The 26,970-nt window shown below is 37.0% G+C and overlaps 1 protein-coding gene across 4 annotated transcripts in view; it reads right to left on the bottom strand.

Annotated features, from left to right (window-relative positions):
* Positions 1-26,970, bottom strand: part of VSIG4 (V-set and immunoglobulin domain containing 4) — a 127,669-nt gene that overhangs the window by 62,094 nt on the left and 38,605 nt on the right. For all 4 annotated transcript variants that reach the window (NM_001046529.2, XM_059883538.1, XM_059883537.1 and 1 more), the window contains 2 exon segments: positions 1,363-1,440; positions 2,090-2,152. In NM_001046529.2, coding sequence (NP_001039994.1) covers positions 1,363-1,440; positions 2,090-2,152 — 141 coding nt within the window.

Here is a 26,970-nt window from a genome sequence, read left to right as displayed (position 1 = left end):
GCACTTGTAGCTATAATATTCTGAATCTAGGGAGTGAGGTCAGGGGATATGGATGGAGAGGGAAAGGAATCCCAGTGTCCTTAGGATTTACTGCTGCAACTGACTTTGTTTTCTCTAGATCCCAAAATATTATATCTTAGACATCTGGTATTTGTGGTCTTTAGAGCTCTGATTGGAGTTGAGAGAACCTAAGCTATAAAATGATACAGATCAAGGGAAGGTTCCTCATTGGAGAGAGTAAAGTTGTAAAATAATTAATAGAGGATGTAGGGCATAAACTCCAAATCTTAGAGTATCCAGTCTTCCAAAAGTTATTTTCCCATCTTCTCAAATCAACTGTCTTAAGAAGTATCTTCTAGCTCCCCTTCTTCTATGGATATTGCCATAGGAGAGACATGGAACTATGGAAGTCTTCAAGCCAAAAGTGACAACACAGAAATGGAACACAAAACAAGCTTAAGCTGTGACCTGAGACAACCAAGAAACTCTGCAACCAGGAGGGCAGAAGTACAGAGGCATTAAGAAGTCCACCATCAATGACACACAACCAGAGGGTAAGACCAGGAGTGATAGTCATTGAACTATTATGTACTTATCAATCAAAACAGATACCTACTGTAGACCTGGAGTCTTAGAGGTCTCCAGGCATCAACACTTTTGTTGCCGGACCATGGGGGTGGTCTAGAGAGTTCTGAGGGATGGGCCAAGGCAGCCAAGGTGATAATGGGAAACAGTGGTTAAGAGAAACATCTAGCATCAACTAGTATTGTTGATAAAATAAAATGATATAAAATATAAGTATTTCATTGTTTTAATAATCAATGTATTCAAACCACTGCATACCAGCTATTAGCTCCAGGTGAAAACCCAAAGAACTTATATTTGGGGTTTGCATCTCTGAGACTTTGACTTAGGGATCCTTGAAACTTTGAAGGAATCAGAAATCAGCTACAAGCTGCTTGGTGACCTCTGAAGAATAACTCAAGTAATGAAGCCTTGCCACTACCCTTACCTGGTCCAATGCCTGTCTCCCTGGGAGAGATGGCTGAAATCATAGTCCAATTCCAATTCTTACATAGAATGTTTAGGAAGTACATTATCATGCCAAAAGAGAAATAAGAACAAAGATATCACTACCCTTAAACCCATTCTGACTTTGAACATCCCTGTATCTGTATCTTTCCCTATCCTTTCTCCATTCTATCCATCTCATCTGTCTCTAGGACCTTTGATCATAGCCTGGAACATAGGAGGTAACAGTTTGCAGAGTAGAATGGCATAGAATAGTGTGTATAGTGGAAACTTTTTGTTGCAAAGTTAAGAGCCAAAAAGGAAGAATAGAAGTGTTAACATTTCCCTTACCTGGTCCAGCACTTGTCTTTCCAATATCACCATCCATTTCAGTTATTCTGCCCCAGGATATATTCACTGTGTATGTTGCTATAACAACAGGATTATTAGGGTCAGAGATCTCTCTTCCAGATAGGAAATTTCAAGATGGAGGGTGGCTACAAAGATTGCAGTTCTTCTATGGGTATCTGTGCTAAGATTTCCAGAATTCCTGGCCATGTCATTGACCACTATTATTGGGTTAGCCAAAAAGTTCATTTGGGTTTTTCCATAATATCTTACAGAAAAACTTGATTGAACTTTTTGGCCAATTCAATACAATAATGTGATAGCTTATTTTATTTTTTTACTGTTGGTGGGAAGAAGGCCCATAGAGGAGAGAAAATATACCTGAAGTCCCATAGCAATTCAGACTAGGAGCAGAGCAGAAGTCAGTTTTCTTTTTCCACTTTTCCTATAGGGTTATTCAAATTCTCTCCTTCTTTTTGCCTCAGACATTTTTACAGAGAAAAAAAAATTATATATATATATATATATATATATATATATATATATATATAGATGATTCACTTCTTCATGACCCTTAGGTCTTTTTATTTCCATGTCTTTATTACCATGTTCCTTCTGAAGAACCCAGTGACCTCTTATGACCTGTCTAATGGTATTGAGCCTCCTCCCTTGGCTTCCATGACACCATTTCAGACCTTCCCTATTCCCACAGAACCCCAGTAAAACTCACCTTCCAAGGGGGTTTGCATGGTTGGAAGTGACTTAGTCTTGGTCTCAAGTGGCTTTGAGGAATCTGCAAGGAAAAGGGAGTCCATTCAAGGGCCCTGGCACCCCTGAGTGAACAGTTGAATGTTTTAGGAAAAAATGGGAAATAAGTAATGGCCAGTCAGATACTTAATTAATCTGGATGGGGAAAATATTTTGTTTTGACTAACTTCCAGTTGAAATTTAGCTACTTATTCTCTTGAGAGGGTCTTAGAAGTATTACAAAGAAGGTGGCTGTAGTGAGTTAGTAAAGATAATAGAGTAATAACCTCCAAACACTTACTTCTTCACAAAAGCAGTGAAATGACTGACAATTTTTTTTAACTTTTTTTTCTTTAAGATTTTGGAAAAATAGCCAAAGATTTGAATCAACCCGGGTAGCATTTATGGAAGAAAAACACTCCAATCTTGTTAAGTACAGCAAGTATTGTTGCATTTTAATTTACCCCAGCTTTATTACCCTGTCCCAGGCCAGTAGTAGCCTTGAAAATAAGCCTTGTTCAAGGTGCTAGACTGAACAGAACAGATTTAATTCCCCCCAAAATTGTCATTATTTGACTTCTGTGGCAGTTCCCTGAAAGACCTGATTCAAAAGGCTTATCTTCATTGATCATCTAGTGTTAAAACTCTTGCTAGGGAAGGGGTGTATTTGTCAGACAGATGCCTGGAGCATTAAACAACAACTAAGGTAAACAAGAGACTTGCCAAAAAGCTTTAAAAAAAAAGTAATTAAAAGTTCAGAGACTTTGAAAATCTCTGACACATTCATGAAATCTGGAAAGCCAAGACATGAATAGTATTGTGTGCATGCTCAGGAAAGACATGAGAATGTCATATGTTCTTATCTCTGACTAGCCTTGAGGCTCTGCATTAGCAGGAAATGAAGGCTACAGCATAGTTATAAACTTCCTGGGTAAGCATTGAAAACAGTTAAACAAGCAACAGAACCCTTGGAGTTTTATTGATTCCAACTATTTAAAGAAATATCTGTCCAATAAATATTTGACCACAAAATTGATCAGAGACTTAAGTGGCAATCCATGACAAAGAATAAAAGAGACTACATAGAATTAGCTCAGACAGTTATTGAACAAATAAATAGCAATTAATACAGAAAGCAGCAACAAAAGCAAGCCCTGGAGAGAGACAGAGACTCAGAATTCTAAATTTGTCACACTATATTATTTAAAAAGTCAAATTTTCAACAAAATATGAGACATGCAAAGAAACTAGAAAGTATGGAGCTTCTGGTTAAAGATGGCAGAGTAGAGCACCATCTCCTTCTGCGAGAAAACCAAAATTGAAACTAGCTATTGAACAATCATCAACAGGAGAATGTTGCAACCTACCAAAATAAGACACCCCACATCCAAAGACAAAGAAGCCATAGCAAGATAGGAGGAGGGGTACAATCACAATAAAATCAAATCCCTTTCCCACCGGGTGGGTGACCCACAATCTGGAGAAAAATCATACCAAAGAAGTTTTCCCACTGTTGTTAAGGTTCTGAACCCCATGTCAGGCTCCCCAGCCTGGGGACCCAACAAACAGACTGGGAATATACAGGGAATCTGACCTTGAAGGCCAGCAGTATTTGATCATAGGACTTCCACAGGACTGGGAGAAACAGAAACTCCAGTCTTAGAGGGCACAAACAAAAGCTTGTGTGCACTAAGCCTCAGAGGAAGGGAGCAGTGAGACCACAGGAGACTGAATCAAAACTACTTGCTAGTGTTGGAGGGTCTCCTGTGGAGGCATGTGTCTGCAGGGGATTACCACAGGGATGGGGACACTGGCAACATCAGTCTGGGAAGGTCCCCCTTGGTGTAAATCCTCTTGGGTTGCCATTAGCCAGACCACAGAACCTGTAGACCCAAGGGCTGGGTCACCTCTGGCCAAAAAACTACCAGGAAGGGAGTGCAACACCACTCATCAGCAGATAATTGGATTAAAACTTTACTGAGCAAGGCTCTGCCCACCAGAGCAAGACCCAGTTTTTCCCACCACCAGTCCCTCCCATCAGGAGGCTTACACAAGCCTCTTATAATCCTCCATCAGAGGGCAAACAGAGAAGAGAGAAGAGGCACAGTCTGACGGTGACCAAATTACAGAAAGTTAATCATCATGAAAAAAAATAGAAAGTTATGTCCCAGATGAAGGAACAAGATAAAACCCCAGAAAAACAGCTAAATGAAGTGGAGATAGGCAAACTTTCAGGAAAATAATTCAGAGTAATGATAGTGAAGATGATTCAGGATCTCAGGAAAAGAATGGAGGCAAAGATTGAGAAGATGCAAGAAATGTTTACCAAAGACCTACAAGAACTGAAGAACAAACAGGTGAATAATACACTAGAAGAAATCCATAGCAGAATAACTGAGGCAGAAGAACAGATAACTGGCCTGGAGGACAGAAAGGTGAAAATCACTGCAGGAGAACAGAATATAGAGAAAAGAATGAAAAGAAATGAAGATAGACAGACAAAAAAAAAATAAATAAAAGATATTTGCAATGTCAAGCCATAATGGGAACATGATTAGCCTAATAATATAAAATAATTACATACAACTCAGGGGGGAGGATCAAGCAGAGTGATAAGTGGAAGTACATACATGCACATATTTTCATCTACTCAGCCAGTCTATGTCTTTTGTTTGGTGCATTTAATTCATTTGCATTTAAGTGCAAAACTACAGTTTTCGTGTTTTAGGTTCATTTTCTGTAGATAGATCTTTTCCTTCTTTTGCTTCCTGCTTGGAGAAGTTCCTTTAGCATTTGTTGTAAAGTTGGTTTGGTGGTGATGAACTCTCTTAACTTTTGCTTGTCTGGAAAGCTTTTGATTACTCCATCAAATCTTAAGGAGAGAGTCTTGCTGGGTAGAGTATTCAGTTTTTCCCACCACCAGTCCCTCCCATCAGGAGGCTTGCACAACTGTAAATAATATGTATATATATTTTAGAAAACTTGAACTTTTGCCTAACTAAAAAAATGTGTGAGTTTGATTCCACTTATTTGATTTAGTATGAATAGAATGTTAGATTTGTAATTTAAGAAAATAGATAGGCAAGAAGCAGCAAAGGTTTACTATGTAGCAGAGGGAAATATAGTCAATATCTTATATTACCCTATAATGGAAAATAATTTCAAAGATAATATATGAATATATGCATAACTGAATCACACAAAATTTCTACATTTTGAAATTTAGTATTGTTTACCAGTTTTTCTAAATGTCCTATGGACATCTAATAGCAACATAAGAGATATAAAATTTTAAATACATTTTGTAGGATATAAAATTAATGTAAATGTATATAAATAGAAATCAATTGTATTTAAATTATTGACATCATCAAGATGCTCCTATTCTTATTTTTTTCTGCATTTGATAAAATATTCTCAGAGAAATGTTAATATGTCTCACTATGATTATATATTTTTTCTTTTCCCTTATATTTCTTCTGAGATTTTTGCTTTATGTATTTTTGTTTCTTTTCTGTTAGGTACCTCATGGTTTATGATATCTATCTTTGTGAATTGTACTTATCTTTAAAAATATTCATCTTTGTTTAATTTAAAAATAAATAAATTTATAAATTAAAAAAAATAAACTAGAAAATATAGTCCATAAACTTATTTAAAAAAGCAATGAATAGAAACTTTCTCTGAGGAAGTACAGATACTGGACTCATTAGAAAAAAATACTTTAAATCAACTAAATTTGTTATTAAAAAAAAAAAGAAACAAATCAAAGGAAACTATGTCCAAAAAACTAAAATAATGAGGGCAATTCAAACCAAGTTGTTCTGTCACTCAGTTGTGTCTGACTCTTTGTAAACCCATGGGCTGCAGCACACCAAATTTCCCTGTCCTTCACTATCTCCCAGGGTTTGCTCAAATTCATGTCCATTGAGTCAGTGATGCTATCTAACCATCTCATCTGTTGAAATGCTCTTCTTTTCTCTTCAAATTTTCCCCAGCATCAGGGTCTTTTCCAATGAGTTTGCTCTTTGTATCAGATAGCCAAAGTACTAGAGCTTCAGCGTCAGTCCTTCCAATGAATATTCCCATTACTTTAAGAATTTTCCACACTTTGTGGTGATGCACACAGTCAAAGGCTTTAGTGTAGTCAATGAAGCAGAAGTAGATATTTTCATGGAATTCCTTTGCTTTCTCTGTGATCCAACAAATGTTGGCAGTTTGATCTCTGGTTACTCTGCCTTTTCTAAACCCAGCTTGTGCATCTGGATATTATCAATTCAAGTACTGCTGAAGTCTAGCTTGAAGGATTTTGAGCATAACCTTACTAGTATGTGAAATGAGTGCAACTGTATGGTAGTTTGAACATTCTTTGTTATTGCCCTTCTTTGGGATTGGAATGAAAACTGGCCTTTCCTGTCCTGTGGCCACTGCTGAGTTTTCTATATTTGCTGACATATTGAGTGCAGAACTTTTACAGCATCATCTTTTAGGATTTTAAATAACTCAGCTAGAATCCCATCATATTCATTAGCTGTGTCTGTGGTCATGTTCTTAAGGCGACTTGACTTCACACTCCAGAATGTCTGGCTCTAGGTGAGTGACCACACCATCATAGTTATCTGGGTCATTAAGACCTCTTTTGTAGAGTTCTGCCACTTCTTAATTTATTCTGCTTCTGTTAACTTCCTACCGTTTATGTCATATATCATGCCAAACCTTGCAAGAAATGTTCCTTTGATCTCTCTGATTTTCTTGAAGAAATCTTAAGTCTTTCCCATTCTACTGTCATCTTATACTTCTTTGCATTGTTCTTAAGAAGACCTTCTTATGTCTCCGTGCTATTCTCTGGAACTCTGCATTCAGCTGGGTATATCTTTCCCTGTATCCCATGCCTTTCAGTTCTCTTCTTCCCTCAGCTATTTGGAAAGCCTCCTCAGACAAACATTTTGCCTTCTTGCATTTTTTTTTTCTTTGGGATAGTTTTGGTTACATCTTCCTGTGCAATGTTACAAACTTCAAACCAAGTAGAAAATGTCAGTAAACAAAAATTATAAAACAGGAAAAAACTAGAAATCCTGGAGATGAAAGATACAACAACTGAACAAAATGCATGCATGCTAAGTTGCTTCAGTCATGTATGACGCTTTGCAATCTTATGGACTGTGGCCTGCCAGGTTCTTCCCTCCATGAGGTTTTCCATGCAAGAATACTGGAGTGGGTAAGCATGCCCTCCTTCAGGGGCTCTTCCTGATCCAGTAATCAAACTGGCATCTCTTATGTTTCCTGCATTAACAGTTGGGTTCTTTACCACTTCTGACATCTGAGAAGCCCCAACTGAAAGAATAAAACCCACTAAAAAGAAGAATTCACTAAAACAGATTTAAACAGGCATAATAAAGAATGAGTAAAACTGGTGTCAATTGAAATTAGCAGATTAGAGAAACAGAAAGGAAAGTGAATGAAGAAAAATGACCAGCACCTCAGAGAACTGCAGGTCATCTTCAAGTGTACCAATATACACATAATGGAAGTTACAGAAGAGGATAGAAAAGCACAAACAAAATATTTTAAAATGCTATGTAATGTCAAAAATTTTTTGACGTTTTTATTTTTATTGACATTTTTATTTTTATTACTTTTTTATTCCTGTTTAGTTGTGTCTGACTCTTTGCAATCCCATTGACTGCAGCTCCATCTGACTCTTTGCAACCCCATTGACTTTAGCACACAAGGCTTCCCTGTTCTTCACTATCTCCCTGAGCTTGCTAAAACTCATGTCCATTAAGTCCATGATGTCATCCAAACATCCCATCCTCTGTCAGCCCTTTCTCCTTCTGCTCTCAACCTTTCTCAGCATCAGGGTCTTTTCCAATGAGTCTTCTTGGCCAAAGTATTGGAGCTTCAGCTTCAGCACCAGTCCTTCCAATGAATATTTGGGACGAATTTCCTTTGGGATTGAATGGTTTGATCTCCTTGCTGTTTAAAGAATTCTCAAGAGTCTTTTACAACACAATAGTTCAAAAGCATCAATTCTTCAGTGCTCAGTCTTCTTTATGGTCCAACTCTCATATTTGTACATGACTATTGGAAAGCTTTTTAGCTTTGACTAAAAAGACTTTTGTAGGCAAAGTAATGTCTCTGCTTTTTAATACACTGTTTGGGTTTGTCAGAGCTTTCCTTCAAAGGAGAGAATGTCTTAATTTCATGACAGCAGTCACCATCCACAGTGATTTTGAAGCCTGAGAAAATAAAATCTGTCACTGTTTCCATTGCTTGCCCATCTATTTGCCATGAAGTAGTGGGACTGGATGTCATGATTTTCATTTTTTTTTTAAATACTGAGTTTTAAGCTAGCTCTGTCACTCTCCTCTTTAATCTTCATCAAGAGGCTCTTTATTTCCTGTTTGGTTTCTGGCATTAGGGTGATATTGCTTGCATATTTGAGGTTGTTGATATTTCTCCTGGCAATCTTGATTTCAGTTTGTTATTCATCCAGCCTGGCATTTCACATGATGTACTCTGCATAGAAGTTAAATAAATACACATATAATGTGTTAAAATGCAGATACAACACTATACTTACAAAGGTGATACCACTGTAATGGCAGAAAGCAAAGAGGGACTAAAAAGCCTCTTGATGAAGATGAAAGAGAAGAATGAAAAAGCTGGCTTAATACTCATCATTCAAAGAACAAAGATCATGGCATCTGGTCCCATACTTCATGGCAATTAGAAAGGAAAAAAAGAGAAGCAGTTGCAGCTTTCATTTTCTTGGGTTCCAAAATTACTGGTGATGATGACTGCAGCCATGAAATTAAAAGACACTAGCTCCTTGGAAGGAAAGCTATGACAAACCTAGAGAACATATTAAAAAGTAGAGACTCCAGTTTGCCGACAAAGTTCTGTACAGTCAAAACTATTGTTTTTCCCGTAGTCATGTACAAATATGAAAGTTGAACCATAAAGAATGCTGAGCACTGAAAAATTGATGCTTTCAAATTGTGATACTGGAGAAGACTCTTGAGAGTCCCTAGGACTGCAAGGTGATAAAACCAGTCAATCTGAAAGGAAATCAGCTCTGAATATTCATTGGAATGACTGACGCTTAAATTGAAGCTCCAATACTTTGCCCACCCCATGTGAAAAGATGACTCATTGGAAAGACTCAGATGCTGGGAAAGATTGAAGGCAAAAAGAGAAGCGAGTGGCTGAGGGTGAGATGGTTAGATAGCACCACCGATCCGATGGACATGAGTTTGAGCAAACTCCAGGTGATAGTGAAGGACCGGGGAGACTGGTATTACGCAGTTCATGGGGTCTCATCGCAAAGGTTCAGACATGACTTAGCAAGTGAACAACAACATAGCAGTATTATTTTCCATCTGTCTCCTAAAACAAAAGAAGCAAAAATAAACAAATGGGACCTAATTAAATCCTTTTGTACAGCAAAACAAACAAACAAAAATCAATGAAACAAAAGACTGCTTACTGAATGAGAGAAAATATTTGCAACTAAGAATGATAAAGTGTTAATGCCTAAAATATAGAGAGCTCATATAACTCAATATAACAACAAAAAAATAACTTGATTTGAAAATGGTCAATTCAGTTCAGTCGCTCAGTCAAGTCTGACTCTGTGCAACCTCATAGACTGCAGCAAGCCAGGCCTCCCTGTCCATCACCAATCCCTGGAGTTCACTCAAACTCATGTACTCTGTGTCCGTGATGCCATCCAATCATCTCATCTTCTGTCGTCCCCTTCTCCTTCCACCTTCAATCTCTCCCAGCATCAGGGTCTTTTCATATGAGTCAGTTCTTCACATAAGGTGGCCAAAGGATTGGAGTTTCAGCTTCAGGATCAGTCCTTCCAATGAATATTCAGGACTGATTTCCTATAGGATGGACTGGTTGGAACTCCTTGAAGTCCAAGGGATTCTCAAGAATCTTCTTCAACATCACAGTTCAAAAGCATCAGTTATTCGGTGATCAGCTTTCTTTGTAGTCAAACTTCCGTATCCATACATGTCTACTGGAAAAACCGTAGCTTTGACTACATGGAACTTTGTTGGCAAAGTAATGTCTCTGCTTTTTTTTTTTTTTTTGTCTCTGCTTTTTAATATGCTGTCTAGGTTGGTCATAACTTTTCTTCCAAAGAGAAAGTGGGACATATACTCATTTGAATGTAGAGTTCCAAAGAATAGCAGGGAGAGAAAAGAAAGCCTTTCTCAGTGATCAGTTCAAAGAAATAGAGGAAAACAATAGAATGGGAAAGACTAGAGGTCTCTTCAAGATTGCTGGGAGAAATATCAATAGCCTCAGATATGCAGATGACACCACCCTTATGACAGAAAGTGAAGAGGAATTAAATAGCCTCTTGACGAAAGTGAAAGTGGAGAGTGAAAAAGTTGGCTTAAAGCTCAACATTCAGAAAACGAAGATCATGGCATCCAGTCCCATCACTTCACGGGAAATAGATGGGGAAACAGTGGAAACAGTGTCAGACTTTATTTTTCTGGTCTCCAAAATCACTGCAGATTGTGACTGCAGCCATGAAATTAAAAGACGCTTACTCCTTGGAAGGAAAGTTATGACCAACCTAAATAGCATATTCAAAAGCAGAGACATTACTTGGCCAACAAAGGTTCATCTAGTCAAGGCTATGGTTTTTCCTGTGGTCATGTATGGATGTGAGAGTTGGACTGTGAAGAAGGCTGAGCGCCGAAGAATTGATGCTTTTGAACTGTGGTGTTGAAGAAGACTCTTGAGAGTCCCTTGGACTGCAAGGAGATCCAACCAGTCCATTCTGAAGGAGATCAGCCCTGGGATTTCTTTGGAAGGAATGATGCTAAAGCTGAAACTCCAGTACTTTGGCCACCTCATGTGAAGAGTTGACTCATTGGAAAAGACGCTGATGCTGGGAGGGATTGGGGGCAAGAGGAGAAGGGGACGACAGAGGATGAGATGGCTGGATGGCATCACTGACTCGATGGACGTGAGTCTCAGTGAACTCCGGGAGTTGGTGATGGACAGGGAGGCCTGGCGTGCTGCGATTCATGGGGTCGCAAAGAGTCGGACACAACTGAGCGACTGATCTGATCTGATCTGATCTGATGCTTCTTAAGGCCCACTTGACTTCACATTCCAGGATGTCTGGCTGTAGGTGAGTGATCACACCATCGTGATTATCTGGGACGTGAAGATCTTTTTTGTATAGGTGTTGTGTGCCTACTTGCCACCTCTTCTTAGTATCTTCTGCTTCTGTTATGTCCATACCATTTCTGTCCTTTTTGTGCCCATCTTTGTATGAAATGTTCCCTTGGTAATGTTAATTTTCTTGAAGAGACCTTTAGTCTTTCCCATTCTATTGTTTTCCTCTATTTCTTTGAACTGATCACTGAGAAAGGCTTTCTTTTCTCTCCCTGCTATTCTTTGGAACTCTACATTCAAATGAGTATATGTCCCATTTTCTCCTTTGCCTTTAACTTCTTTTCACAGCTATTTGTAACGCCTCCTCAGACAACGGTTTTGCCTTTGTGTATTTCTTTTCCTTGGGGTTGGTCTTGATCACTGCCTCCTGTACAATTTCATGAATCTCCGTCCATAGTTCTTCAGGCACTCCGTCTAACAGATCTAGTCCATTGAACCTATTTGCCACTTCCACTGTATAATCGTAAGGGATTTGATTTAGGTCATAACTGAATGGTCTAATGGCTTTTTCTACTTTCTTCAATGTAAGTCTGAATTTGTCAATAAAGAGTGCATGGTCTTAGCTTTTTTTTTTTTGTCTCTGCTTTTTAATATGCTGTCTAGGTTGGTCATAACTTTTCTTCCAAAGAGAAAGTGTCTTTTAATTTCATGGTTGCAGTCACCATCGGCAGTGATTTTGGAGCCCACAAAAATAAAGTTTCTCACTGTTTCAACTGTTGCAGAATCTGTTTGCCATGAAGTGATGGGACCAGATGCCATGATCTTCGTTTTCTGAATGTTGAGCTTTAAGCCAACTTTTTCACTCTCCTCTTTCACTTTCATCGAAAGGCTCTTAGTCCTTCACTTTCTGCCATATGGGTGGTGCCATCTGCATATCAGAGCTCATTGATATTCTACTGGCAATCTTGACCCCAGCTTGTGCTTCATCCAGCCCAGCGTTTCTCATGATCTACTCTGCATATGTTAAATGAACAGGGTGACAATATACAGCCTTGATGTACTCCTTTCCCGATTTGGAACCAGTCTGTTGTTCCATGTTCTGTTCTAACTGTTGCTTCCTGACCTGCATACAAAATTAACATTACCACCCATATGGCTTTATTTTTGTGGGCTCCAAAATCACTGCCGATGGTGACTGCAACATTTTCTCCTTTGCCTTTAACTTCTTTTCACAGCTATTTGTAAGGCCTCCTCAGACAACGGTTTTGCCTTTGTGTATTTCTTTTCCTTGGGGTTGGTCTTGATCACTGCCTCCTGTACAATTTCATGAATCTCCGTCCATAGTTCTTCAGGCACTCCGTCTAGCAGATCTAGTCCATTGAACCTATTTGCCACTTCCACTGTATAATCGTAAGGGATTTGATTTAGGTCATAACTGAATGGTCTAATGGCTTTTTCTACTTTCTTCAATGTAAGTCTGAATTTGTCAATAAAGAGTGCATGGTCTTAGCCACAGTAAACTCCTGGTCTTATTTTTGCTGACTGTATAGAACTTCTCCATCTTTAGCTGCAAAGAATATAATCAATCTGATTTTGGTATTGACCATCTGGTGATGTCCACTTGTAGAGTCTTCTCTTGTGTTGTTGGAAGAGAGTGTTTGCTATGACCAGTGCATTCTCTTGGCAAAACTCTATTAGCCTTTTCCCTGCTTCATTCTGCCCTCCAAGGCCAAATTTGCCTGTTACTCCAGGTATGTCTTGACTTCCTACTTTTGCATTCCAGTCCCCTATAAAGAAAAGGACATCTTTTTTGGGTATTAGTTCTAGAAGGTCTTGTAAGTCTTCATAGATCCCTTCAACTTCAGCTTCTTCAGCATTACTGGTCAGAGCATAGACTTGGATTTCTGTGACATTGAATGATTTGCCTTGGAAATGAAAAGAGATCGTTCTGTCATTTTTGAGATTGCTTCCAAGTACTGTATTTCAGACTCTTGTTGACTATCATCACTACTCCATTTCTTCTAAGGGATTCTTGCCCACAGTAGTAGATATAATGGTCATCTGAGTTAAATTCACCCATTCCAGTCCATTTTAGTTTGCTGATTCTAGGTGAAAAAACAGCTTTCAGAATGGGAGGAAATAATAGGAAATGAAGCAACAGACAAAGAATTAATCTCAAAAATATACAAGCAACTCCTACAGCTCAATTCCAGAAAAACAAAAGACCCAATCAAAAAGTGGGCCGAAGAACTAAACAGACATTTCTCAAGAAAAGACATACAGATGGCTAACAAACACATGAAAAGATGCTCATCACTCATTATCAGATAAATGCAAATAAAAACCACAATGAGGTACCATTTCATGCCAGTCAGAATGGCTGCTATCTTTGGGTTCAAGTCTACAAGCAATAAATTCTGGAGAGGGTGTGGAGAAAAGGGAGCCCTCTTACACTGTTGGTGGGAATGCAAACTAGTACAGCCATTATGGAGAACAGTGAGGAGATTCCTTAAAAAAAAAACTCAAAATAGAACCACCATATGACCCACCAATCCCACTGCTGGCATACACACTGAGGAAACCAGAATCGAAAGCGACTTGTGTACCCCAATGTTCATCACAGCCCTGTTTATAATAGCCAGGACATGGAAGCAACCTAGATGTCCATCAGCAGATGAATGGCTAAGAAAGTTGTGGTACATATACACAATGGAGTATTACTCAGCCATTAAAAAGAATACATTTGAATCAGTTCTAATGAGGTGGATGAAACTGGAGCCTATTATACAGAGTGAAGTAAGCCAGAAGGAAAAACACCAATACAGTATACTAATGCATATATATGGAATTTAGAAAGAAGGTAATGATAACCCTGTATGTGAGACAGCAAAAGAGACACAGATGTATAGAACAGTCTTTTGGACTCTGTGGGAGAGGGTGAGGGTGGGATTATATGGGAGAATGGCATTGAAACATGTAAAATATCATATGTGAAACGAATCGCCAGTCCAGGTTTGATGCATGATACAGGGTGCTCAGGGCTTGTGCACTGGGATGACCCAGAGGGATGGGATGGGGAGGGAGGAGGGAAGAGGTTCAGGATGGGGAACACATGTACACTCATGGAGGATTCAAGTTAATGTATGGCAAAACCAATACAATATTGTAAAGTAAAATAAATAAATTAATTAAATAAAAGAAATGTCAGTGCTCACTCTTGCCATCTCCTGTTTGACCACTGCCAGTTGGCCTTGATTCATGGATCTAACATTCCAAGTTCCTCTGCAATATTGCTCTTTACAGCATCAGACTTTACTTCCATCACCAGTCATATCCACAACTGGGTGCTGTTTTCGCTTTGGCTCCATTTCTTCATTCTTTCTGGAGTTGTTTCTCCACTCTTCTCCTGTAGCACATTGGCACCTACCTACTGAGTTAATCTTTCAGTGTCCTGTCTTTTTGCCTTTTCATACTGTTCATGGGTTTCTCAAGGAAAGAATACTAGTGGTTTTCCATTTCAGAAGATCTGAAAGGTCATTTCTTTCCAAAGAAGTGTACAGATGACTAACAGTCCCATGAAAAGTTGCTCAGCATCTTTAATCATCTAAGAAATGGAAATTAGAAGCACAATTTGATATCACTTCACACCTATCAGAATGGGTATTCTCAAGAAGATCACAAATAGCAAGTGTTGATGATGGTATGGAGAAAGGGGCACTGTAGCACACTTTTTAAGGGAATGTAAAAGTGTTACAGCCACTGTGGAAAACTGCATGGATGTTTCTCAAAAAAACTAAAAATAAAACTATCATATGACTCAACAATTCCACTCCTGGGCATTTATTTGAAAAAAAGAAAAATCGCACTCCAATTTTTATTGCAGCACCATTTATGATTGGCAAGATATGGAAAGACCCTAAATGACCATCATCAGATAAATGGATTAAAGAATATGTGAATGGGGAGAGGAAAGGGCAAGAAGGGGTAGATAATTAAGAGTTACAAGCTATTATGTATAAAATGAATAAGCTACAAGGATACATGGTAGAACCCCAAATATATAGCCACTATTTCATAGCAACTGTAAAGGGAGTATAACCTTTAAATTTTGTGAATCACGACATTGTACACCCACCAGAAGCTTAATATTGTACACCAACCATACCACAATAAAATCAATGCAAAAATCCTAAATAAAATATTAGCAACCATAAAAAAAAATCAGTAGCTGATTTCTTATTGAAAACAATGGAGGTCATGAGGCAGAGGGCTTACATATTCAAAGTATGTGCATGCTAAGTTGCTTCAGTTGTGTCCAGTTTTTTGCCATCCTGTGGACAGTAGCTCACCAGGCTTTTCTGTCCATGGGAGTCTACAGGCAGAAATACTGAAGTGGGTTGCAATGCTCTCCTCCAGGAAATCTTCCCAACCCAGAGATCTAACTCTCATCTCTTATGTCTCCTGAATTGGCAGGCAGGTTTTTTTTTTTTTTTTTTTTTACCACTAGTGCCAACTGAGAAGCCCCATTCAAAGTACATATTATATCAATCAATAGTTCTATATTTAGCAAAATTGTCCTTCAAAAATGAAGCAGAATTAAAACATTCCAAGACAATGGGGAGAATGTGTCACCAGCAAATTTGTACTGTGGGAAATCCTGAAGGGATTCTTCAGGGTGAAATGTAAGGACAGTGAATGGTAACTTGAATCAAAGCTAAGAAATAAAGCACAAATAAAGGTAATTTATCTAACTAAACGTAGAAAGAGTATAAATGTATTTTTTGTTGTAACCCCTTTTTTCTATCTGATTTAAAAGACAAATACAGGAGCAATAATTAAAAGCCTATGCTGATATGGTTATAATACATAAAGATGTAATTTGTTATAATAACAGCATAAAGAGGGAGAATGGAATTATGTAGAAACAAAGTTGTATATGCTATTGAAATTAAGTTAGCAATAATTCAAACTAGATTGTATTAAATTAAGAATTAATAGTAATCCCCATGACAACCACCAAGAAAGTTACAAAATATATATGGGAGAAACAACAAAAGGAATTGCATAGTACACTATATTATATCTATTTAATACCCAAAACAGAAGTAATGAAGGAATAAAAGAATGAGAAAAGACAAGATATATAGCACATTGGCAAACATAAACCCTATCTTATCAGCACTTACATTAAACATAAACAGATTAAATTATCAAATTTAAAGGCAGAGATTCACAGAATGGATAAGGAACATAATTCAACTAAAAGCTATGTATATTTAGGATTCAAAAGACACAAGTGATTTGTTATTAAAAGAATGAAAAAAATATACCATGTAAACAGTAAACAAAACAGAGCCAGAGTACCTATACTACTATCAAACAAAATATACTTAGCAGCAAAAAATTGTTATTAGAGACAAAGAATCACATTTTATAATTATGAAAGGATCAGTCAATCAATGACACTACAATTATAAACATGTATGCTCTTAACAACAAAGCCCCCCAAAACATGAATCAAACAGTGAGTGCATTTTAAGGAGAAGTAGTTGATTAAAAAGTAACAGCTTGAGATTTAAATACTACATTTTCAACTGTGGATAGAATACCTAGCTGAAAGATCAGCAAGGACATCAAAGACTTGAAAAATACTGTTAACCAATGGACCCAAAGACATGTACAGGACACTCCACAATACAACAGCAGAATACACATCCTGTTTAAGTGCACATGGAACATTATCCAGAATATACCATATATGTTAAGCCATAAAATAAGTCTCAATAAATTTGAAGCAATTGTAATAATGTACCATAATACAATAAAATTAGAAAAAAAATAGCAGAAGGAAATTAGGGAGATGCAAACATATGTAAAAGTCAAACATTTCTAAGTAATCAATGGGTTAAATAAGAAATCATTAAGAAATTATAAAATACTTGCAAATTATTGAAGATAAAAACACAGCATATCAAAACTTATTGGACACAGTGAAAATAGTATTTTGGTACTACTTAGGTACTATAGCTAATAGTACTTAGCTATAAATACCTACACCAAAAAATTAAAAAAAATTCTGATTAATAACTTAATCTTTCACCTTAAAAAGAAAATTAAAAATAGAAGAGAAAACTAAGCAGAAAATAAGCATATTGAAGAAATCAAATATTTAGCAGAGATAAATGAAACAGAAAATTGAGATAAATGAAATAGAAAATTGAAATAAATAAAATCAACAAAACCAAAGTTGGATTATTGAAAAAGATCAACATAATTGGCAAGCCTTTAGCAAGACCAAACTAAAAAGAAAGAAAGAAGGCTCAAATTATTAAAATCTTTGATGAAAATGGAGACATATCTACTAACTTTATAGAAGTAAAAAGAATGACAAGAGAATACTATGAATAACTGTATGACAATGGATTAACTAAGACACAAACAGTAAATTCCTAGAAATTCACAATCTACTGAAACTGAGTACAGAAGAAATATTAAATCAAAAAATACAGATTTTTAATGAGTGAAAAGATTGGATTGCTAATCAAACAACTTTATATAAAGTAAAGATTAAGCCCAGGTGTGGTTTCACTGGTGAATTCTATAAACCTCCCCCCCCTTTTTTTTTTAAATAATGCCAACTCTTCACAAATTCTTTCAAAAAATGGGTATGGTAGCACCTCCTAGCTCAGTATATGAGATCATTTTTATCATTCACTTGGAATTGTATAATGACATAAAAACAAAAGAAAACTAAGAACCAATATTCTTTATGAATATAGATGCAAAACTCCATAACAAAATACTAGCAAACCAAATCTAGCAGCATATTAAAAGGATTCTGTACCATGATCAATTTATCCCAGGAATGCAAGATTGCTTCAGCATTTGAAAATGAGTCAAGATAATACACTCTCTTAATAAAATAAAGAAGGCAAGAAATACACAATCATTTCAATAGACACAGAACATGACTTGACATGATTCAATACCTTTTGATTATAAAAGCACTCAAAAAGCTAGGAATAAGGAAATGTTCTCAACCCAAGCAACATTTACCAAAATAAAGGCATCTGTCATCATATTTAATGTTGAAAGAAAGAATATTTTCTTGTAAGATCACAAAGAAGGCAATGATTCCCATTCTTGCCATGCTTTTTTCACCACTGAACCGTGGGTACTAGCCAGAGAAATTGTGCCAGAATAACAAATAAAAGGCATCTAAATTGGAAAGAAAGGAATAAAATTATTTCTACTTTTAGATGACAAAATCATATATACAAAAACCTAAAGAATCCACAAAACAATGATTAGAGCAAATAAATGTTTAGCAAAATTGTAGGATATAAGATCAATATACAAATATCAGTTGTACTTCTGTACCCTAGCAATGAACAACCCAAAAATAAAATTAAGGAAAGAATTTTGAAAATAAAAAGGTACCCAAATTGGAAAGGAAGAAGTAAAATTCTCACTATTTGAAAAGAGACATGATACTGTATAAAGATAGTCCTAAAGACCACCAAAAATTTTTAAAATTAATAAATGAATTCAGTAAAATAATAAAATATAAAATCAATATACAGAAATGTGTGGTATTTTTATATAACTCTCAGAAAGATAAGTGAAGAAAATAATCCAATTTATAATTGTATCAAAATTAAAATACTTAGTAATATATTTAGCCAAGATGTTAAAAGACATGTACAATGAAAACTGTAAGACACTGACAAAAGAAATTGAAAACACAACTAAATAAGGAGATACCCCATTTTTCTGGATCAGAAAAATTAATGTTTTTAAAATATCTATACTACTCAAAATAATCTACAGATTAAATACTATCCTTGTCCAAATTCCAATGGTACATTTCAAAGAACTGAAACAATTCTAAAATTTATGTGGGGGGAGGAGCCAAGATGGCGGAGGAGTAGGATGGGGAGAACACTTTCTCCCCCACAAATTCATCAAAAGAGCATTTAAACGTCGAGTAAATTCCACAAAACAACTTCTGAATGCTGGCAGAGGACATCAGGCACCCAGAAAAGCAACCCAACTCTTCGAAAGGAGGTAGGAAAAAATATTAAAAACAAACAAAAAAAAGAGACAAAAGAGGGAGGGATGGAGTTCCGTCCCGGGAAGGGAATCTTAAAAAGAGAGAAGTTTCCAAACACCAGGAAACCTTCTCACTGCCGAATCTGTGCTGAGCTTTGGAAGCACAGAGGGCAACATAACAGGGAGAAAAAATAAATAAACAATTAAAACTCACAGATTGCGAGCCCTACGGTAACTCCCCCAGTGGAGAAGCAGCGCAGACGCCTGCATCCACCATTAGCAAGCCGGGGCTGGGCAGGGAGGCGCGGCGTGGGCTGCATCGCTGAGAGTAAGAATCTGGCCTGAATACCCTGAGCGCTATCTGAGCGAAATAATTTGGGCTAGCAAACCAGACTGTGGGATATCTACCACGCGAAAAGCCAGCCCTAACCTAAGACCGCCAGGCCCGCGCACGGAACAAAGGACTGAACAGAGATAGCCGGCTGCAGACCTTCCCCCTCCGGTGACAGGCAGCCAGAGCCGGAAGGGGGCAATCGCAGCCCCAGAGAGACATTATCTATAAAACTGTAAGCAGGCTTCTTTGCTAACTAAAACTTCTTGGGGGTCTGGACGGTCAACATCTGCCTGAGAAGGTGCACCGGTTTTACACCCAGATAACCGAGTGGCGGGGAGGCGATAAGTCGCAGCATTGGCGCTCGCCAAACACCTCATCACCTGAGCTGCTCGGACCTGGGAAGAGCACAAAACGCAGGCCCAACTGAGTCTGCGCCTCTGAGGACTACCCGAGTGCCTGAACCTGAGCGGCTTGGACCTGGGAGGTGCATGCAGCCCAGGGCCGGCCTCGGATTGTTCCCGGCGGAACAACCTCGAGTCCGAGTAGTGTGGACAGGGAGGCTACACGTGCCGTGAGCGGGGGCAGACCCAGGGTGGCTGAGGCACTGAGAGCCCACGCCAGTGTTATTTGTTTGCAGCATCCCTCCCTCCCTCCCCACAGCGCGACTGAACAAGTAAGCCTAAAAAAAAAAAAAAAAAAAAAGTGTCCTCCACCGTGCCCTTTGTGTCAGGGCGGAAACCAGATACTGAAGAGACTAGCAAACAGAAGAAGATATAACAGAGGGAAACGCCTTGGAAGCTACAGGCAATAGATCAAAACCCTGTGGTTACTACGAACTACATAGGAAGGGACCTATAGATCTTGAGAAATATAAATCTGACCAAGGAACTAGCCAAAAATGAACTGAACCCACAACACCCACAAAAAAAAAAAAAAAAGTCCTAGATATATTTTTATTATTTTTACGATCATTCTTTCTTTCTTTCTTTTTTTTAATTAAAAAAAAATTTTTTAAGTCCTCTATTGTTCCTTTAATTTTCACTTTTATAACCTATTACTTTGCAAAAAAAAAAATACCCTATTTTTTTCTTCTTCAGCAAACTTCATATATATATATTTTATAATTTTTTGACCTTGTTTTGTTTTTTTTTGTTTTTGTTTTTTTCTTCTTTTCTTTAACATTGTATTTTTGAAATTCCAAACTCTACTCTAGATTTTTAATTTTTGCTTTTTGGTATATGTTATCAATTTTGTACCTATAGTTTTTTTTATATAATTTCTGTGACTTTTTTTTTCCTTCTTCTCTGTTTCTTTCTCTTCTTCTTTTATATAACATTGTATATCTGAAATTTCAAACTTTACTCTAGATTTTTAATTTATGCTTTTTGGTATTTGATATCAATTTTGTACCTGTATTTTCTTTATAATTTTTGTGACATTGTTCGTATTTGTTTGTTTGTTTTCTCTCTTTATTTTTCTTCTTCTTCTTCTTTTTTTTTTAACATTGTATTTTTGAAATTCCAAACTCTACTCTAGATTTTTAATTTTCGCTTTTTGGTATATGTTATCAATTTTGTACCTATAGTTTTTTTATATAATTTCTGTGACTTTTTTTTTTCTTCTTCTCTGTTTCTTTCTCTTCTTCTTTTATATAACATTGTATATCTGAAATTTCAAACTTTACTCTAGATTTTTAATTTATGCTTTTTGGTATTTGATATCAATTTTGTACCTGTATTTTCTTTATAATTTTTGTGACATTGTTCGTATTTGTTTGTTTGTTTTCTCTCTTTATTTTTCTTCTTCTTCTTCTTTTTTTTTTTAACATTGTATTTTTGAAATTCCAAACTCTACTCTAGATTTTTAATTTTTGCTTTCTGGTATTAGTTATCAATTTTGTACCTGTACTTTCTTTATAATTTTCGCGACCTTGTTTGTTTTTGTTTGTTCGTTTTTTCTCTCTTTTCCTTCTTCTTTTCTTTAACATCGTATTTTTGAAATTCCAAACTCTACTCTAGATTTTTAATTTTTGCTTTTATGTATTTGTTACCAATTTTGTACCTTTAAGGACCCAATCTTCAGGACCCATTTTTCACTAGGGAGTGAGATTACTGGCTTGACTGCTCTCTCTCCCTTTGGACTCTCCTTTTTCTCCACCAGGTCGCCTGTGTCTCCTCCCTAACCCCTCTCTACTCTACCCAACTCTGAATTTCTGTGTGTTCCAGACGGTGGAGAACACTTAGGGAACTGATTACTGGCTGGATCTGTCTCCCTCCTTTTCATTCCCCCCTTTTATCCTTCTGGCCACCTCTGTTACCTTCCTCTTTCTTCTCTTCTCTGTATAACCCCGTGAACATCTCTGAGTGGTCCAGTTGTGGAGTGCACATAAGGAAGTGACTACTGGCTAGCCCACTCTCTCCACTCTTGATTCACCTCATCTCATTTGGGTTACCTCTAACTCCCTCCTCCCTCTTCTCTTCTCCATGTAACCCTGTGAACCTCTCTGAGTGACCCTCACTGTAGAGAAACTTTTCATCTTTAATGTAGACATTTTATCAATGGTGCTGTATAGAAGGAGAAGTTTTGAAACTACTGTAAAAATAAGACCAATAACCGGAAGCAGGAGACTTAAGTCCAAACCCTGACTCCAGGGAACTCCTGACTCCAAGGAACATTAATTGACAGGAGCTCATCAAATGCCTCCATACCGACACTGAAACCAAGCACCACACAAGGGCCAATAAGTTCCAGGGCAAGACATACCAAGCAAATTCTCCAGCAACAAAGGAACACAGCCCTGAGCTTCAAGATACAGGCTGCCCAAAGTCACCCCAAAACTATAGACATCTCATAACTCATTACTGGACATTTCATTGCACTCCAGAGAGAAGAAATACAGCTCCACCCACCAGAACACCGACACAAGCTTCCCTAACCAGGAAACCTTGACAAGCCACCTGTACAAACCCACACACAGTGAGGAAACGCCACAATAAAGAGAACTCCACAAACTGCCAGAATACAGAAAGGACACCCCAAACTCAGCAATTTAAACAAGATGAAGAGACAGAGGAATACCCAGCAGATAAAGGAACAGAATAAATGCCCACCAAACCAAATAAAAGAGGAAGAGATAGGGAATCTACCTGATAAAGAATTCCGAATAATGATAGTGAAATTGATCCAAAATCTTGAAACTAAAATGGAATCACAGATAAATAGCCTGGAGACAAGGATTGAGAAGATGCAAGAAAGGTTTAACAAGGACCTAGAAGAAATAAAAAAGAGTCAATATATAATGAATAATGCAATAAGTGAAATTAAAAACACTCTGGAGGCAACAAATAGTAGAATAACAGAGGCAGAAGACAGGATTAGTGAATTAGAAGATAGAATGGTAGAAATAAATGAATCAGAGAGGATAAAAGAAAAACGAATTAAAAGAAATGAGGACAATCTCAGAGACCTTCAGGACAATATTAAACGCTACAACATTCGAATCATAGGGGTTCCAGAAGAAGAAGACAAAAAGAAAGACCATGAGAAAATACTTGAGGAGATAATAGTGGAAAACTTCCCTAAAATGGGGAAGGAAATAATCACCCAAGTACAAGAAACCCAGAGAGTCCCAAACAGGATAAACCCAAGGCGAAACACCCCAAGACACATATTAATCAAATGAACAAAGATCAAACACAAAGAACAAATATTAAAAGCAGCAAGGGAAAAACAACAAATAACACACAAGGGAATTCCCATAAGGATAACAGCTGATCTTTCAATAGAAACTCTTCAAGCCAGGAGGGAATGGCAAGACATACTTAAAGTGATGAAAGAAAATAACCTACAGCCCAGATTATTGTACCCAGCAAGGATCTCATTCAAGTATGAAGGAGAAATCAAAAGCTTTTCAGAGAAGCAAAAGCTGAGAGAATTCTGCACCACCAAACCAGCTCTCCAACAAATACTAAAGGATATTCTCTAGACAGGAAACACAAAAACGGTGTATAAACTCGAACCCAAAACAATAAAGTAAATGGCAACGGGATCATACTTATCAGTAATTACCTTAAACGTAAATGGGTTGAATGCCCCAACCAAAAGACAAAGACTGGCTGAATGGATACAAAAACGCGACCCCTACATATGTTGTCTACAAGAGACCCACCTCAAAACAGGGGACACATACAGACTGAAAGTGAAGGGCTGGAAAAAGATTTTCCATGCAAATAGGGACCAAAAGAAAGCAGGAGTAGCAATACTCATATCACATAAAATAGACTTTAAAACAAAGGCTGTGAAAAGAGACAAAGATGGTCACTACATAATGATCAAAGGATCAATCCAAGAAGAAGATATAACAATTATAAATATATATGCACCCAACACGGGAGCACCACAGTATGTAAGACAAATGCTAACAAGTATGAAAGGAGAAATTAACAATAACACAATAATAGTGGGAGACTTTAATACCACACTCACACCTATGGATAGATCAACTAAACAGAAAATTAACAAGGAAACACAAACTTTAAACAATACAATAGACCAGTTAGACCTAATTGATATCTATAGGACATTTCATCCCAAAACAATGAATTTCACCTTTTTCTCAAGCGCACATGGAACCTTCTCCAGGATAGATCACATCCTGGGCCATAAAGCTAGCCTTGGTAAGTTCAAAAAAATAGAAATCATTCCAAGCATTTTTTCTGACCACAATGCAGTAAGATTAGATCTCAATTACAGGAGAAAAACTATTAAAAATTCCAACATATGGAGGATGAACAACACGCTGCTGAATAACCAACAAATCACAGAAGAAATCAAAAAAGAAATCAAAATTTGCATAGAAACGAATGAAAATGAAAACACAACAACCCAAAACCTGTGGGACACGGTAAAAGCAGTCCTAAGGGAAAGTTCATAGCAATACAGGCACACCTCAAGAAACAAGAAAAAAGTCAAATAAATAACCTAACTCTACACCTAAAGCAACTAGAAAAGGAAGAAATGAAGAACCCCAGGGTTAGTAGCAGGAAAGAAATCTTAAAAATTAGAGCAGAAATAAATGCAAAAGAAACAAAAGAGACCATAGCAAAAATCAACAAAGCCAAAAGCTGGTTCTTTGAAAGGATGAATAAAATTGACAAACCATTAGCCAGACTCATCAAGAAACAAAGGGAGAAAAATCAAATCAACAAAATTAGAAACGAAAATGGAGAGATCACAACAGACAACACAGAAATACAAAGGATCATAAGAGACTACTATCAACAATTATATGCCAATAAAATGGACAACGTGGAAGAAATGGACAAATTCTTAGAAAAGTACAACTTTCCAAAACTGGACCAGGAAGAAATAGAAAATCTTAACAGACCCATCACAAGCATGGGAATTGAAACTGTAATCAAAAATCTTCCAGCAAACAAAAGCCCCAGTCCAGACGGCTTCACAGCTGAATTCTACCAAAAATTTAGAGAAGAGCTAACACCTATCCTGCTCAAACTCTTCCAGAAAATTGCAGAGGAAGGTAAACTTCCAAACTCATTCTATGAGGCCACCATCACCCTAATACCAAAACCTGACAAAGATGCCATAAAAAAAGAAAACTACAGGCCAATATCACTGATGAACATAGATGCAAAAATCCTTAACAAAATTCTAGCAATCAGAGTCCAACAACACATTAAAAAGATCATACACCATGATCAAATGGGCTTTATCCCAGGGATGCAAGGATTCTTCAATATCCACAAATCAATCAATGTAATACACCACATTAACAAACTGAAAAATAAAAACCATATGATTTTCTCAATATATGCAGAGAAAGCCTTTGACAAAATTCAACATCCATTTATGACAAAAACTCTCCAGAAAGCAGGAATAGAAGGAACATACCTCAACATAATAAAAGCTATATATGACAAACCCACAGCAAACATTATCCTCAATGGTGAAAAATTGAAAGCATTTCCTCTAAAGTCAGGAACAAGACAAGGGTGCCCACTTTCACCATTACTATTCAACATAGTTTTGCAAGTTTTGGCCACAGCAATCAGAGCAGAAAAAGAAATAAAAGGAATCCAAATTGGAAAAGAAGAAGTAAAACTCTCACTATTTGCAGATGACATGATCCTCTACATAGAAAACCCTAAAGATTCCACCAGAAAATTACTAGAAATAATCAATGACTATAGTAAAGTTGCAGGATATAAAATCAACACACAGAAATCCCTTGCATTCCTATACACTAATAATGAGAAAACAGAAAGAGATATTAAGGAAACAATTCCATTCACCATTGCAATGGAAAGAATAAAATACTTAGGAATATATCTACCTAAAGAAACTAAAGACCTATATATAGAAAACTATAAAACTCTGGTGAAAGAAATCAAAGAGGACACTAATAGATGGAGAAATATACCATGTTCATGGATTGGAAGAATCAATATAGTGAAAATGAGTATACTACCCCAAAGCAATTTATAGATTCAACGCAATCCCTATCAAGCTACCAACAGTATTCTTCACAGAGCTAGAAAAATAATTTCACAATTTGTATGGAAATACAAAAAACCTCGAATAGCCAAAGCGATCTTGAGAAAGAAGAATGGAACTGGAGGAATCAACCTACCTGACTTCAGGCTCTACTACAAAGCCACAGTTATCAAGACAGTATGGTACTGGCACAAAGACAGAAATATTGATCAATGGAATAAAATAGAAAGCCTAGAGATAAATCCACGCACCTATGGACACCTTATCTTTGACAAAGGAAGCAAGAATATACAATGGATTAAAGACAATCTCTTTAACAAGTGGTGCTGGGAAATCTGGTCAACCACTTGTAAAAGAATGAAACTGGACCACTTTCTAACACCATACACAAAAATAAACTCAAAATGGATTAAAGATCTAAACGTAAGAGCAGAAACTATAAAACTCCTAGAGGAGAACATAGGCAAACACTCTCCGACATACATCACAACAGGATCCTCTATGACCCACCTCCCAGAATATTGGAAATAAAAGCAAAAATAAACAAATGGGACCTAATTAACCTTAAAAGCTTCTGCACATCAAAGGAAACTATTAGCAAGGTGAAAAGACAGCCTTCAGAATGGGAGAAATAAATAAAGCAAATGAAGCAACCGACAAACAACTAATCTCAAAAATATACAAGCAACTCCTACAGCTCAACTCCAGAAAAATAAACGACCCAATCAAAAAATGGGCCAAAGAACTAAATAGACATTTCTCCAAAGAAGACATACAGATGGCTAACAAACACATGAAAAGATGCTCAACATCACTCA

Source organism: Bos taurus, chromosome X, assembly GCF_002263795.3.
Source record: "Bos taurus isolate L1 Dominette 01449 registration number 42190680 breed Hereford chromosome X, ARS-UCD2.0, whole genome shotgun sequence".
Lineage (NCBI taxonomy): Eukaryota > Metazoa > Chordata > Mammalia > Artiodactyla > Bovidae > Bos > Bos taurus.
The sequence above is the reverse complement of the archived record's forward strand: the minus strand, read 5'-3'. Positions and strand labels throughout refer to the sequence as shown.